General features: G+C 39.6%; 2 protein-coding genes across 9 annotated transcripts in view; one reads left to right on the top strand and one right to left on the bottom strand.

The window, feature by feature from the left end:
• Window positions 1–1,211, bottom strand: part of Rabgap1 (RAB GTPase activating protein 1) — a 140,534-nt gene extending 139,323 nt beyond the window's left edge. For 2 of the 3 annotated variants that reach the window (XM_048429201.3, XM_048429204.3), the window contains exon 1: window positions 1,016–1,211. The gene's annotated coding sequence lies outside the window, so the exon portion shown is untranslated. The remainder of the gene's footprint in view (window positions 1–1,015) is intronic. The other variant, XM_048429205.3, reaches the window with a different exon arrangement.
• A 103-nt stretch (window positions 1,212–1,314) lies between these two features.
• On the top strand, window positions 1,315–15,325 carry Zbtb26 (zinc finger and BTB domain containing 26). 6 transcript variants are annotated; one of them, XM_048429210.2, is made up of 4 exons: window positions 1,319–1,436; window positions 9,522–10,801; window positions 14,741–14,836; window positions 15,194–15,315. In XM_048429210.2, the coding sequence occupies exons 1-3, from the start codon at window positions 1,414–1,416 to the stop codon at window positions 14,794–14,796; spliced, it is 1,359 nt and encodes a 452-aa protein (XP_048285167.1). In that variant the 5' UTR covers window positions 1,319–1,413; the 3' UTR covers window positions 14,797–14,836; window positions 15,194–15,315. The 6 variants fall into 6 exon arrangements, 5 of the variants coding, with proteins under 5 accessions (XP_048285169.2, XP_048285167.1, XP_048285165.1 ...); XM_048429212.2 differs by lacking the exon at window positions 14,741–14,836 and having other exon boundaries at window positions 1,315–1,432; window positions 15,194–15,325; XR_014998876.2 differs by lacking the exon at window positions 15,194–15,315 and having other exon boundaries at window positions 9,522–11,311; window positions 14,741–15,187.
• The last annotated feature ends 279 nt before the right edge of the window (window positions 15,326–15,604 follow it).

Genomic DNA, 15,604 nt, shown 5'->3' with positions numbered 1-15,604 from the left:
ATGTCGAAAACTAATTGTTGAAAGAAATTAATAAAGAGTTAAAGAAAAGAAGCATCTTGTGTTTATGTACGGGTAGACATCAAAATCTTAACACTGTCCAATGCAACCTACATATTCCATAAAACTCCATTTCCAAAAGCCTTTTTCCAAGTAAAGGTAAAGTCAGTCCTCAAGTCAATACAAAAATAGGGATAGATATGTAGCTCAGTAGTACAGTATTTGTGTAGTACCAAGAAAGACCTTGGTTCAATCCCTGATACCAAATTCAAATGGAGGTGCCAAATATCTTGAAGAACCAAAACAGTCTTAAAGAAAGATGAATAATAAATGCAAAAAATTGCCTGCAAAGCAGTATGGTACTAATATGAATAATGATATAGATCACTGTACTCTTCACAGCTCGGCAAAAAACTCTCATAAGCTAATTGATTTTCAACAAGTACACTCAATGGCGAAAGGTTTTTAACACGTTACAAAAAGTGGATATCCACAAAAGAATAGAAAGTGGTAAAGCGGGAATAGCTAGTAGTGGTTACACAACATTGCACAAGGCCACTTAACTTTAGGTTGGCAAATGATTAAAATGACAATTATTTTGTTTTTTACATAATAACGCCCCCAAAGGGTAAATAAAATAAATGAAGATAACGCAGCAAACAAATGGACTGGCAAAGCAAAGGGGATTCAGAAAGATATTCAAATTTTCTCATCGGGAAGAGTACGTGGATGATTCCTTTCAACAATCAATAGCTGGGTAGGCTATTCAAACAGGCACATTAAAACATTGGACAATCAACACTAAATTTATCTAGATGGTTGGCTCTGGTTTTCAGGCTAACGAGAGATCTGTGAACCTCCAGGGTAACCGAAGCTATGGAAGGCAAGAGACTGGCCCGGAACACATAAGAAAGAGTCCCTAAGAAACACCAGTATCCACAAGGGAGGGGAACCAACAGCTTTAGGCGTTCCAGGCTCCCACGCGGCGAGTCCACATCCCAGGGCGGGAGGGACTTACCACGGCTTGTGCGCAGACAGGCTGTTCAGGCCCATGCAGGAGGCGGACGGTGTAAGCCCTGCGTGACGACAGCCACCGAGAACAGAGCTGGGACTTCGCATCCCATGGAAGACCCGAAGCTGCAGAACGAACCGAACAGACAGACAGACACCCCGCAGGCGAAGCCGACTCCGCAGCCTTGGCCTACGCCACGCCCACAACGCGGGAAGTCCCTCTCAGGGGCTCGTCGTCCTCCGAGCATTCCGATTGGCGGAGATGACCATGGGACCTGGAAGTTGTCTTTGTCCGGCCAGGGCTGCCCTTCCGGTTCCGTTGGGTCCCCCTTTGGCTCAGGTTGCCTGCCCCTCCCCCTTCCCGGAGCCCCGAGGGGCCGGAGCTCCAGACAGAGCCAGTTCCAGATGGCGGCCTTCCCCTCGGGTCTGTAAGTTCGGAGGCGAACAGAGAGCCGGGCTGGGGGTGCGGATCTCTGGAAATGGAGCCCCTGTTGGGGATCTGGTTTGGTCGTGATCTGCCCTGGGATGCGAGTCGAGGTGCTGGTCTAGGCCCCGGGGGACTTAAGCCTTGGACCGGCCCATGATGCATCCCACGCTCTTCCACTTAGCGAATCTGCAGTGGGGAGTCTCAGGATGCCCCAGGGACCGCCTCCTGGGACCCTCTACCTAGGGCCCTGTAACTGGCCAGGACCCCAGACTCTGGCATTTTGTAAAAAGTGCTGGACTTGAGGCCAGCAGAAAACTGAACCGCGGGGAGCTAGCCAAGGCAAGGCCTTCAGTGCCGACTGCGAGACTGCTGTAAGTGCCAGACTTTGAGGGGTTTTGCCCTTGCTCAGCCGCTGGCTACAGCACCTTTTGTATTACTGGCGCTATGCCAAACATTGGAGGGTCATCACATATCTAGTATTCATACTCGTTTGGAAACGATATATGAACAAATTGATGCTCGTATCCGGGTCGGGGTATGCAATTGGTTACTTATATTAGCTGCTCTAGGGACAGTTGCGGGAAACCGGTAGAAAGTGGCCTCTAAATTCTACTTCGTGGAAGTACTTTTGCGGCAAAAGGGAAAGTTTTAGTACTACTGCGACGTAATAGAGTGTGTGTGAAAAGAAAAAGGAATAGAAGTAGGGGAGGTTGTGTGCATAAGATGGAATTTGAACCCGATAAGTGAAATGAAGCCCAGATAGTGAAAGGTTTAATTGATAATAAAAGGAGATGAATTTTTTTTTAAACTCTCTGAGCAGAAAACTGATATGGTCGTATTTGTACCACAGAAAGTCATTTTTTCTGGGAAGCCGGTTGAAAAGAAACTAGCTGAATCTGGGTTCTCTTAGCTAGAATACACTTCTGTTGGTGATTATTTTGAAAAATTATTGAGTTCATCCTGGTGAGATGCAATAAAATCTAAAATAGAGAAAAAAGTGCTAATGTAGATAATCATACGTTGAAGGAAGAAAAAACCCTAAGTATTAGGCACTTGACATTTAAAAAATGGTGATGCCATAATCAGAAATAAAACCATAAGGCTGGCAAGAAATACAAATTTATTTTCTGTTTATGTTGAGTTCTGTCTAAAGGGTTAACCACATATAACTGTCCAGCTTAAGAGTTGGGAATACAAATCTGGAGATCAGCCAAAATATTGGGGCTACAGGTAAAATGTTTGAAAATTGGCATGTCGGCAGACACCATGAGAAAAGTTGGCATCAAGGACTGAGCAATGAAAAAAGGTGATTTGAAGGATGATGGTTATAGATGAAACAGAAAAGCAAATTAGAGCCCACAGAGAGAGGTAGAAAAACAAACCCAAGAACACCGGGTAGACACAACTATGGTGCCCTGCTATGAGGAGAGAATTTTGAAGAGAGTCCACTGGATGGTGCTCAGCTACTGGGGAATGAGAAAGAAAAAAGAAAGTATCTTTTCTATTAGCAGGCCATCAGTGACCTGGTAAAAATTAATTTTAGTAGATGAGGTAATGCAATATAAAATACCAGAGTCCTCAATTGGGAAAAAAAGAAGGATTTCACAAAGAAAACTGACAGACTTTATTTGTTTATTTATTCAACATTTTTTTTAAATTTTTATTTTGGTTTTTGGAGACAGGGTTTCTCTGTGTAGCTTTGGAACCTGTCCTGGCACTCCTGCTATAGACCAGGCTGGCCTTAAACTCACAGAGCTCTGCCTGACTCTGCCTCCCAAGTCCTGGGATTAAAGGGGTGTGTTACCACTGCCTGGCTACTCAACACATGTTTAAAGAGCACACAACAGACACCATCCTAAGCTCTTTTGAAAATGGACTAATGGGCTGGAGAAATGAGTTGCTTGTTCAATTCTCAGGACTGACATGCTTCACAACCGTCCATAACTCCAGTTCCGGGGAATCTGATACCTTCTTACCTCCACTGACACCATGCAAACTAGGCACATACATTCAGACAGAACGTTCTTTAATTATGAGCTTATTTAATTTCCCTTAGCAGTCTCATAAAGTAATTTACTATTGGTTGACAAGAAAACTGAAACAGACTGAATAAGTAATTCACCCATGGCCATATAGCTAGTAATGAATTTTTTTTTTTTTATTTTTTGTCGTGGGGGGTGGTTCAAGACAGGGTTTCTCTGTAGCTTTGGAGCCTGTACTGGAACTGGATTTCGGAGTCCTATATAGTCATATATGGTGACTATATAGGAGTCAAGGAGTAGAAACATTGTAAGGAAAGATAGGCTTATTGGTTAAGAGAGACCTATAAGGATAGCAAAGTTGAAAGTGGTAAGTGATAAGTTTATATTATATTGTATATATGCTTTTTTTTCTTTTGTCCTAGGGTCCTCTTCTACTCTATGCTAACTTAAGTATTTATTTCTTTTACTCCAATGTAAAGTTTCATTTACAATTTATTTACGATTTATACTGAGGTTTATTTTATAGCATCAGGCCTGTTTCTAACCAGATTACTAGATTTTACTCTGGTGCCTCAAAGGCCCCCGTGCACATTTTAATGACCAGCCTTAGGATTGTCCCTTTAGTGTTCAATAGATTACTAAATGACACTCAAATATATCCAGACACTTGTGCCAAAATATTTAGTTATCTTGATAATTTTCTCTGTTCTCTATCATGATAGCAAGATCATTGTTTTGAGCATTGTTTGTTTTAGATTATTTTAAAATTTTCTCCCTATAGTCATAATCCCATCATTTCTGTCTTGATGTGTTAAAATAATGGCATTGCAAAAGTTTGTCCACTGAGTCATTCCCTATATATTTTTATCTTCAAATTTCTTAATTTTGGATAGTGCAAGAGTATAAACATCTTCATTGTAAACATTAAGTACTTAGAGTAGGTATTTTCAAGTATGTTAAGTTGAAATTAAACTTGATTAAATTTAGTAATGAGGTTAGGAGCAGGAATTCTTACTGTAGGGAAGAAATAAAACTGAGAAAACAGATAGTTTTTTCTGTGGAATTAAATCTTGACAAAGCACAGCAACAGACCAAAAATAGAGCTTAAAAGAAATCCCACACTAGCTCAGAATTGAGACTAATAGAGGATTATTTATTTAGGGTTAGATTCTCAAATCAATATCCTCTGCTGGAATGGAGAACAGCAACTGAATCCCACAGCCGGAAAAGAGGCCAGCCCACTTCCTCCAACATTTTTTACTGAAATATAACTAAAATACAAAAGTCTACAGATCATGGTGTAGTGCTTCATAGATTTCCTTGGTAATTCCCAATATGAGAATGAAAATCTGAATTATTACAGTTCAGACAAATCCTTAAACTAAGCTGTGCTTATCCGTTTATTTTCTGTGTTCATTCATAGCTTGAGTGCAAATTTCAGCTCTAACAATTAGCCATTTCATCTCTATTAATTTCAGCATATTATTTATGTTCTCTCCGCTTCATTTTTTATAGTCAAACAGGAGTAGTAATAACCTAACAGTAGAGACTTTCAGAACTAAATGAATTAATTTAGATAAAGCCTTTAGCAGTATATTTGAAATGTGATAAGAATTTAGAAGACATAAGGTATTATTTTGTAAAAGGAATGAATCCTGTTAGGTGATTTTTTTTATATACATACACATACATGCATGTATGTATGTATGCATGTGTATGTATATATACATATTACCGCAAGATAGAGTTTCTTTGCACAGCCTTGGCTGTCCTGGAACTCACTCTGTAGACCAGGCTGGCCTCAAACTCACAAAGATATGCCTGCCTTTGCCTCCTGAGTACTAGGATTAAAGGTGTGTGTCAACCCCCAAAAACTACCACTGCAGATTACTATAATTTTATATTAACTTGGTTGTCTGTGCATATACATTTACTTTTATATCACCTATTTGCTCATGTACATGTGGTGCTGGGATTAAACCTAGAATTCCATTTCTACTAAGTACATATTCTACTACTGAGCAATCAATTATTGCAACGAATTTTTTTCTATTTTAAAAAAAGGTATTGCAAATTTGGGTCTACATAATCTAAAGAGTTCTTCGAGTCCTCAAAATATGATATTAGGGCTGGAGAGATGGCTCAGCAGTTAAGAGCACTGGCTGTTCTTCCAGAGGTGGTGAGTTCAATTCCCAGCAACCACATGGTGGCTCAAAACTATCTATAATGAGATCTGGTGCCCTCTTCTGGTCTGTAGTCATAATACAGGCAGAACACTGTATACATAATAAAATCTTCAAAAAAACCAAACAAACAGGATATCATGGTATTAAAAAATTCATCTCTTATAGGTAAATAATAATTTCACAGCAAATATCGAGGAGTTACTATAGTGCTGTGTTTTGTTTAATGAGCAGTGTAAAGTGAAATAAACAGTTGGTTTGTGTCCTCAAATAACTAAACCTATTGGCAAAGTGGACTAATGACAGAAAATAGCTAATGATGAAAGTATATGACCTGGGAATAGATTATTAAATGGATAATTGGGCTGATAGATATTAGGAAAAAACTTCCTAAAGTAAACAATAGACTTCCTGAATTTTCTTGGACTGCAGCAGGAAGATCAAAGCACGGTTTTGTTTGTTTGTTTGTTTGTTTTGAGACACCTGTTTGACTATTCTGTTGAGAACTCATGAGTCGGATTAAATGAAACCATACTCGGGCTCCTCTGTAGAGAAACAAGGAACAAGTTTCCCAAAAGACATTTAAAACATTCTGAGTACTGCTATACTCTAGCTGGAAACAATTAATTTGTTTTTTTACTATGACTAGGAAAATACTGCTTTAGTGAATTCAAGACCAGCTCAACTCTAAAAAGACAATGCCACTTTTGTTTAGCCACTTGAAACAATGGTCATTTTTATAACTTCTGGTTAAATGGGAACATTCACTGTTCCAGTTACAGAATGAAATTTTTAAACTACTGCCACTGAAACTGACCAGTGATAATAGTTTGTTTGCTTCCAAATACTGATAAAATTCCCTGTTTTCTAGATTTCCCCTTGTTTTTTGAAGCTCATTGATTTCTCTGCTGCATTCGTTTCTCTGCATTCCTCTTCTCCAATGCAGTTCCTTTATTGCCATTATTTATTATCCCCACTTTGAGAATGCCATCCCGGAGAAAACCTTACCAGTTTGTGATTATTAACATACATGTGACATATCCTCCTAAATGAGTACCCTTTCTGTGACATTCAGCTAAACTCTTGAGATTTAGAATTTTTTGAGATAGGATCTCACTGTGTAGCTCAGCCTAGCCAGGCTCTTGCACTCTACCTACCTTAGGTTCTGAGTACTGAGTGTGCCATTGGGCTTTTCGTTTGGTTTTGGTTTTCCTTCTTCTTTCTTTTTTTATTCTCATTATCAGTTATCAAGTTCTCTGAAATACCTTTTACTATTTTTTTGCTTGTTTCTTATTTCCATTTTCATTCCTTTATAGGTCCTTGTGGCCTCACTCATGGAAGACCTGGTCTACTTAACAAAATTCTTTTTATGGTGAGACTAATGCTGTAGGTTTCACTGCTGCACACCAAGCCCTTCCTGTGTATTTGATATGGTGTGGGTGATAGCAGTGTGCACCAGTTTGAACAGAGGAGAGTTTGGTCAACAGTGGAAGAAGCAGGGTGACTGCAGTAAGAATTTGAAGTGAAAGCAGACTGTTTCCAGCTTTGGTCCCATGACATAATAAGATGTATATGTTGCTGCCTAATGCCAGGGAATTTATGTTTGAACAGGAAGGAATTATTTGATAAAGCATTTTTGAGTGTTATGTAGAAGTACTGTGCTCAGGGCCCTAGAGACAACTCTTTTGCTCTAATTGTTTGGAAAAGTGCCTGTCAGGAAACAGCACTAGACTGGCTAGAATGCAGTGTTCTAGATTAGTGCAATGTGTGTGATAAGCTTCAAGCAAATAGATGATACATTATCTACCAAGCACTGAGAAATAACAAACACCTGAACTCTGTCATCAGGAGCTGACACTTTGAAATAATAAGGTTATGAATTTTAGGCTTCAGAATTTAGATGTGATGCCTGACTTGGTGGTGCACATCTTTGATTCTAGCACTTAGGAGGCAGAGGCAGGCGGATCTCTGAGTTCTAGGCCAGCCTGATCTACAAAGAAAGTTCCAGGACAGCTGGGGCTACACAGAGAGGCCCTATCTCAAAAACAAACAAAACAAAGCAAAAGACAAAATCTTGATGTATTCAGGAAAATCTGGGTGTCTCATTTTGACTATCAAGTAAATGGCTGTTGAGTACACAGGATTCAAGCTGGATTTCCTAACCTGCTGAGATTATAGAACTGCTTTTGAAAGACAGAAGGGACATTCTTACTGACCTGATAGAAGACTGGTTTCTTAAAAGAGAATACCAGAGCCACATGGTGGTGGTACACACCTTTAATCCTAGCTCTCTGGAGGCAGAGATTGGTGGGTCTCTGTGAGGTCAAGGCCAGCCTGGTCTACAGAGCAAGTTCCAGGACAGGCTCCAAAGCTGCACAGAGAAACCCTGTCTTGAAAAACCAAATAAATAAATAAATGAATAAAAATTTAAAAAAGAAAGAAAAGGAAAGGAAACAATATTAGTTATTTTTGTGATTAGTTAGTAGACTGGATTATGGTATTGATGTGGCTAATTCATCCTTCCCTTTTAGAAATATACATGAGAAGCCAAGTTATGAGAAGACCTGGAAAGAATGCAATCAGAACATGACGACTTTCTCAGGAAAGATTTGTCATATAAACAGAACAATATGCAGAATTAGTTTCATTTGCTTATTTTTAACAGTGTTGTGGCTTGAGCCCAGCTTCACATAATGAGTAGGCAGATTATCTACTACTGAGCTATAGATATTCTGGATATTCTGAACCCTATGCAGGGAGTTTTGGCAAAGAAACCTTCTCTGTGATTGACTATGTTATACCATTATTTACCTTTATTAGTTTTAGTTAATTGACTTATAACCAAAAGGCTAACCTTCATCCAAGAGACATTGAGTAGAAATTTAAATGGGTTAGATATAACCTACTGTTTTTGAAATGTGGTATATATGTTGAGTTTCAGAGAAGAGGAGTTGGAATCCAAGGAAAACATTTAGGAATCAATTCTAGTAGTCCACATGAGAAATGATGTAAACATAGAGGTAAGAAGGAAAGAACAATCTAGTAAGTATTGAATCTGCACCTATTCTCACTCATACCCCCACTGATTGATTTATCTGATAGTGTTTTCTTCTCCTTACAAGAGAGTTTAGATTTATCTGTAATGCACAGGATAAAGAATTGTGTCTTTATCTGTGACTAAGCATTGTCTCTTTAAGTCTGTGACTTTTATCACAGGAATAGCTATATGAATAAATTCATACCAGTTTAAACAGAAAAGGAGGGTAGCAGTTCCCAGCAAACAGTGCCCCTGTAAATTCTAAAATAGAAAGAAAGGGATTAGGGAGATAGCTTAGTGGTTAAGAGCACTGGCTGCTTTTCAAGAGGACTCCATTTTGATTCCCAACATCCACATGGCAGCTGACAACCATCTGTAACTCAAGTTCCAGAGAATCTGACACTCTTCTGGTCTCTGTGGGGATCAGGCACACAGCTATGGATGCAGGCAAAACAAGAATAAAAATAAGAAACAAAAAAGGCATTTTGTTTTTGAAAAAGCAGGTACATCTTTCATGTAAAAGAAAATAATGTCTTCATTGTTAGTTGGGTTATGATGTTTTATTTTTAATAGGTAGAATTTTCATTTGAGACATGAAAAATAAATTTCTTGAACTAACTTGAGCATTGTTGTTGTGTTAAGTGTCTTGAAAAATTGAGTGAATGCCCAGTTATTTACATTTCTATGTGTCTACTTATCGGGAACAGTTAGCACCTGATACTGGTCAAGAAGAATTATCAACGACCTTTGAGAGCTGTTATTATAGCTTTTTGGATACATACAAAACAGACATGACAACACATTTGGTTTTGAAAGGTAAATCCAGGTTTCTAAATTGTTTAAATTTTCTTAAATTCCACCTTTTTTACATTTCTGTTCTTTAGGTCTGCCAAAATGTCTGAAAGATCAGATCTCCTTCACTTCAAGTTTGAAAATTATGGAGATTCAATGTTACAAAAAATGAACAAATTAAGAGAAGAGAATAAATTTTGTGATGTTACGGTTCTCATAGATGATGTTGAGGTGCAGGGGCATAAAATTGTTTTTGCTGCAGGTTCCCCCTTCTTAAGAGACCAGTTTTTACTGAATGATTCCCAAGAGGTGAAAATCTCCATATTACAAAGTTCTGAAGTGGGGAGACAATTGCTCTTATCGTGCTATAGTGGTGTGCTGGAATTCCCTGAGATGGAACTGGTAAATTACTTGACTGCTGCGAGTTTTCTTCAGATGAGCCACATTGTAGAACGGTGCACACAGGCGCTGTGGAAGTTTATAAAGCCAAAACAACCAATGGATAGTAAAGAGGGATGTGAACCACAAAGTGCTTCTTCCCAGTCGAAAGAACAGCAGGGAGATGCCAGAGGCTCTCCAAAACAGGACTTACCTTGTGTTCATCCATCTGAAGACAGTATGGATATGGAGGACAGTGATATTCAGATTGTTAAGGTAGAATCTATTGGGGATGTTTCAGAGGTTAGAAGTAAAAAAGATCAGAACCAGTACATTTCTTCTGAACCCACTGCTTTACATTCATCAGAACCTCAGCACTCTCTGATAAACTCAACTGTGGAAAACAGAGTAAGTGAACTAGACCAGAGCCATCTCCACAATTACGCCCTCTCTTACACAGGCAATGATGACCTCATCATGACCTCAAAAGATGTTTTTGGGCCTAATATTCGAGGTGTAGACAAAGGCTTACAGTGGCATCACCAATGCCCAAAGTGTACCAGGGTGTTCCGTCACCTGGAGAACTACGCCAACCATTTAAAAATGCACAAACTCTTTATGTGTCTACTCTGCGGCAAGACTTTCACTCAGAAAGGCAATCTTCATCGACACATGCGTGTACATGCCGGAATTAAACCTTTCCAGTGTAAAATCTGTGGGAAAACCTTTTCTCAGAAGTGTTCCTTACAGGACCATCTTAACCTTCACAGTGGAGATAAGCCCCATAAATGTAACTATTGTGACATGGTTTTTGCACATAAGCCAGTTTTGAGGAAACACCTTAAACAGCTGCATGGCAAAAACAGCTTTGATAATGCCAATGAGAGGAATGTGCAAGACCTCACTGTGGATTTTGATTCTTTCGCATGTACAACAGTCACAGACTCTAAAGGTTGTCAACCACAACCTGATGCAACACAGGTCCTGGATGCAGGTAAACTGACCCAAGCTGTCCTCAGCTTAAGGAGTGAGAGTACATGTGTAAGCTGAGGAGGGGCCTAGTACTCACAGGTAGAATTGACTAAGTCTTTTTAGACATGGTTTGGATAGTTTCTTCTCCAAAGCCTCCAAGCAGGTGGTCATGGGTAAGCAGCAGCAGACCAGGCAACTCCCACTTGCAGTGGCTTTGCTTTTCTTTAGCCCTCTCCCAACTCTTTTTTGAGTTATTTATTTTGTGATGTCTATTTTCCTTTTCTAAAAAATAATTCCATTTGTCTACCTAGTGTCAATACATGGCTTAGACTGACACTGTTCTAATCTTTTTACCGAGCACATCTGAAGGTACTAACAAATAACATCACCTACTTCCCACCAATAGATGCTGTACTTAGAAAAGTTCACACTTTTCGTTGAGGGAAATGAGGCTGGGATATGAGGTGATACTGCTGTTGACCTAAATATGTGATAGAGCCTCTGTCTACTGTGATTCGTCTAAGACTGATGAGTGAGTCTCTTTCCTACCATTTGTACTTTTGGGGGGGGGGCTGCTATGAAGAAGTATGTCTGTTTGTACTTTAAACACTAACACAGCCCACTGAATTGTTCTCATAACCCAGAATACAGTTCTTTCAGCAACATCTTCCCACTGTGGGGAGGATAATCAACAAATAATAGAAGTATAATAAAAGAACAGTGGGCACCTGGAAGGTTTCCTAAACAAGAGACCAGCAGTTGTTGATGCTCTTGTAATTGGAAGTGCTTTGGGCATATTTAAGTGAGCTAAAGAATAATGAATGGCCTCTATAGAAATAGATATATTGGAGTCTGACCTGTATATCAGAGTTTATTTGATAAGAAAGGTGAGTTTGGCCATCCCTTTTGTGCTGTTTACAGTATCTTCCAGTTTTCCTTTTTTCGTATACCTTCATCTTGAAAACATGAAAAAAAATTAAGTGGTATACAGAAGACAACCAGAATTTTTGCTTTTAGATAGTCTTAGAGTTACACTGTGTACTTTGCCACCTTTCATAGATGGTCTTGAAGGATGGAAAAAAACAATTCTTTATCCTAAAGTACATTTCAGACATAATTTTGAGTTTGTTTCTGACCAAAGGGTCACAGTAAGGTGTAGGATTGCCAGAGAACTTAGAAACTCTTACAAGATTGTTTATACTATCTCTGTCATTTTAAGTAGGAGCATTCAGAGTCAGCACTCACCAAAAAGAAAAAAAAAAGTACACCTGGCTAAATATGAATGAATGTTCCCATGCCTCTCTTCTGCTATACCTTGGCTTTAAAAGATGGTGAACAATAGTACATTAACAGAAAATTTCCAGTTTTGCTTCACTAATGTATATCCCTTTTGGCTTTTAGAGACAGCCTAGGATTTGCCAACAAAATGTTACAGAAGGACTTGTGATAATTACTTTTTTAAACTGATTTTATTTTGGTGACTTACGCAGTTGAAGCAGGAGGGTTGCTGTAAGTTAAAGGTCAGCCTGGACTAAGAACTAAATAAATGTAATTATTGTAGTGGTGCTGGGAGTCATCCCAGTATCTCATATGTGCTAGACAAGCACTGAACCTGCCACTGAACTACAATTCTAGCCTGTTATTTGTGTTCTAGATAAATGAATATTGTATTATTTCTAAATGAGTGGCTGGTTTAGGTATGAAGGGAAGGGCAAATTAGAATAATGTGAGATAGATTCAAATATGAAACTAAATTTATATGAGAAACTTTATTTCCACCAGACTTTTTTTTTGAGTTATGAGAGTACATGTACAGATAATTCAAAAGTTAAACTTAATTTATATATAGATGGCAAGAGGTGTTAATTTGTTATAATTTGATATATTTACACATGGCTCAGATTTGAGGCATAATTTCTACTAAATAAATAAGAATACGGTTGACTAATAAGACTTGTTGGTACTTTATGTTCAACATCACTCACTGTATAGTCTAATAGTGCTTTCTAGGATTCTGAATTTTAATGATTTTTCCAAAGAGCAACAATGGGATTCTACTATGTCATCTAATGTTTTGAATATTTTCTCTGAGTTTATTTTTTCATAGGAACATTTCAAAATAATGGGACTATACATGTTTTTTTTGGGGGGGGTCTGGTTGCTGTTAGTAGTCTGAAGACTAAAAACAGAATGGGTTCAAATAATACTGCCCTCTTATGTTGGAGGCAGTATCTTGATTTATTTCAGTCACTCAGAAGCCTTTTTTTCTTTCTTTTTTTTAAATGCTTGGGAGTTTGAACCCAAGACCTCAAACACACTGACCATGTTCTCTATCACTGAGCAACTCCCATAGCCTCAAGAGACATTAATAAGCAACTGGTATTTCCAGACACTATGTTAGATTCTGAGGATAGGAATTGATATATCCTTGTTGTAGGACTTACAGTGCCAAGTGATTTTAGTGAGACAAGGTCCCCAATTTATTTCATAACTAAGAATGGCTGCCCCCCCTTTTTTTTCAAGCATTTAAGGCAGTGGTTCTCAAACTGGGTCTCCAGCCCAATTTGGGTGTAGGGAGGTGTTGAATGACCCTTTCATAGGGATCACCCCAAGGCCATTGGAAAACACAGATTTATATTACGAGGAACTATATGGTTGAGAACCACTGATGTAATGTTAGTTTTCTTAAGTGTTTTCTGCTATTAAAATTTTCACTTCTCACTGTTTGCAAACCTCTTACCTAATTTATGGTCTCTTTCATTTCTTGCCTGGAGAGGTCTCATTTCTGCAAGACATTTCAGTTTGGTGGGACTAGGGTTCTTACACATTTCTCAGATTTAATTGCAAAGAGGTCAAGTTATTTTATGGTGGAAGAGGTTTAACACTAGTCATGATTATATGGGGTCAGGGTATAAATCTTAGTTACCCAGCATTTGGGTTTTTTGGTTTTTTTTGGGGGGGGGGCAGGATCTCACTATTGTACTCTTTGCTGTCTCAGCCTCCTGAGTGCTGGGCTCAATATTTGTGTTGTATGGATTCCCAGGAAAACTTCAAAAGGAAAAGGACTCTCTTTACTGCAGTTTGGTCTTTTAAAATTTGATGTTATTTATTTATTATTTAATATTAAAACGAGCTCCAAACTGAAGTGACTGTGAGGTAAAGCAGGTATGATTTTGCTTTAGAAGACTTGTGAAAGGTGACTAGTGTCACCATTTCTAAAATACTGTCTCAACAAACAACTCAGAACATTTCATTTCAGCTCATGAATGGCTGTTCTAAAATCTGTTGTATGTTAGACATACTTTGAACTACCTCTTTACTTAAAACGGGGACATTTCCTTAATAAAAGTGTGACAGTTAAACTGTGTGTCATTGACTTATTTTCTTACTGTCTTCCCTTCTTTCTCAGTTGCTTGGATTTAAATTCAAAAATGTTTTAATTTTTTGCTGTTGGTTTTGTTTTTCAAGATAGGGTTTCTGTGTAACATCTCTAGCTAACTGTCCTGGAACTCACTCTGTAGACCAGGCTAGCCTCAAACTCACAGAGACTCACCTGTCTCTGTCTCTTAAGTGCTGGAATTAAGGCATGTGCCATTACCGCCTGTTTTTATTCTTTAAAACATATCTTAAGGATGGTGAGGGGCTGAAAAATGCATGCAAAGACCCTGGGTTTGAGCCTTAGCACTAGAAATTTTTAGATTGCCTTTTGAAGAAAGTGTGGGTTAACTAGAAATAAGTTATTAGTAGAACCAGTTACTGCTTTATGAAGCTGCAGAGAATAAAGGACCCCAGTTTCAGTGCTGATATGTGTGACTCACTGGTGTAGAGTGCTGGCCTAGCATTCCAGGAGCCTGGGCTCTGGCAACAGGTACACAAAAAATCTTCACTCCGCTAATGCAAAGTTAGGTACATATTGTCCTAAGTAATCCCCTCCCTTGATGTAGCATATATTTCGATGTAGGTTGTAGGTTCAGTTTTGAAGAGAATTCATTTCCAACTGGATCCCAACTTCATTGAGGAGCAGTTTCGAGATTTCGGTATAAGCCAGTTTTGAAGGGTAAGTGGCAAAGCAGTGTTTTGCGTTCGCAAGGCCCAATGTGCAGTTCCCATCACCCAAAGGAAGAGAAAAATCCTTTCTGAACTGGGCGCATAGAAACATTCTTCATGACAGACTGTCCGAAGCTCCGAAGCAGGGTGAGGAGGGGAGGGTGGAAACGGTGGTGGAGTTGGACCCAGAGTTTGGGGCCAGCCCAAAACTTGAGCCACGAGGTCCTTTCCTTCGGCCCCGCTGCTCAGCTCGTCTGCGGTTCCGGCCTTGAGCGTTCTTCACTCGTTATAACTAGCTTCACAGTAGGGCGGGAACTGCCAGAAAAGACCGGCTCTCCGGTATTCTGACGTCTTTCTGTCGTTCCAGGAGCGGACAAAGTGAGGAAGAAAGAGCAGGTCAGGATGTCCTTCCGGGGCGTCTAGACTGTTTGGCACCGGAAGCGTTTCCTCTTGGGCTAAGGTCCATCTTCCGGCCTGGGCCGCCGTTGCTGCGGAAGCCTCGAAGCCTGTTTAGCTAGTCGGTAAGTGAAAGTGAAGGAGACTTGCCTGGGGATGAGGCTAGGGGACGACGTTGCGCGGGATTGCAGCCAGGGCGGCCTCGGCTTCAGCCCCAGCCTGGAATCGTACCGGCCTGGCCGGCTGGGCCTTGACCTTCGTAAGGCTCGGCGTGGGAACCTTCTGCGGTTCCGGAGGGAGTTGGCAGGCTGGCCCTCTTGGGTTCACGTCAGCCCCTCCTGCTATGTGTGGGCCGCTGCGATCACTGGGTGAACACAAAATA

The sequence above is a fragment of the Myodes glareolus genome, chromosome 21 (genome assembly GCF_982192425.1).
Source record: "Myodes glareolus chromosome 21, mMyoGla1.1, whole genome shotgun sequence".
Classification (NCBI taxonomy): Eukaryota; Metazoa; Chordata; class Mammalia; order Rodentia; family Cricetidae; genus Myodes; species Myodes glareolus.
The sequence above is the reverse complement of the archived record's forward strand: the minus strand, read 5'-3'. Positions and strand labels throughout refer to the sequence as shown.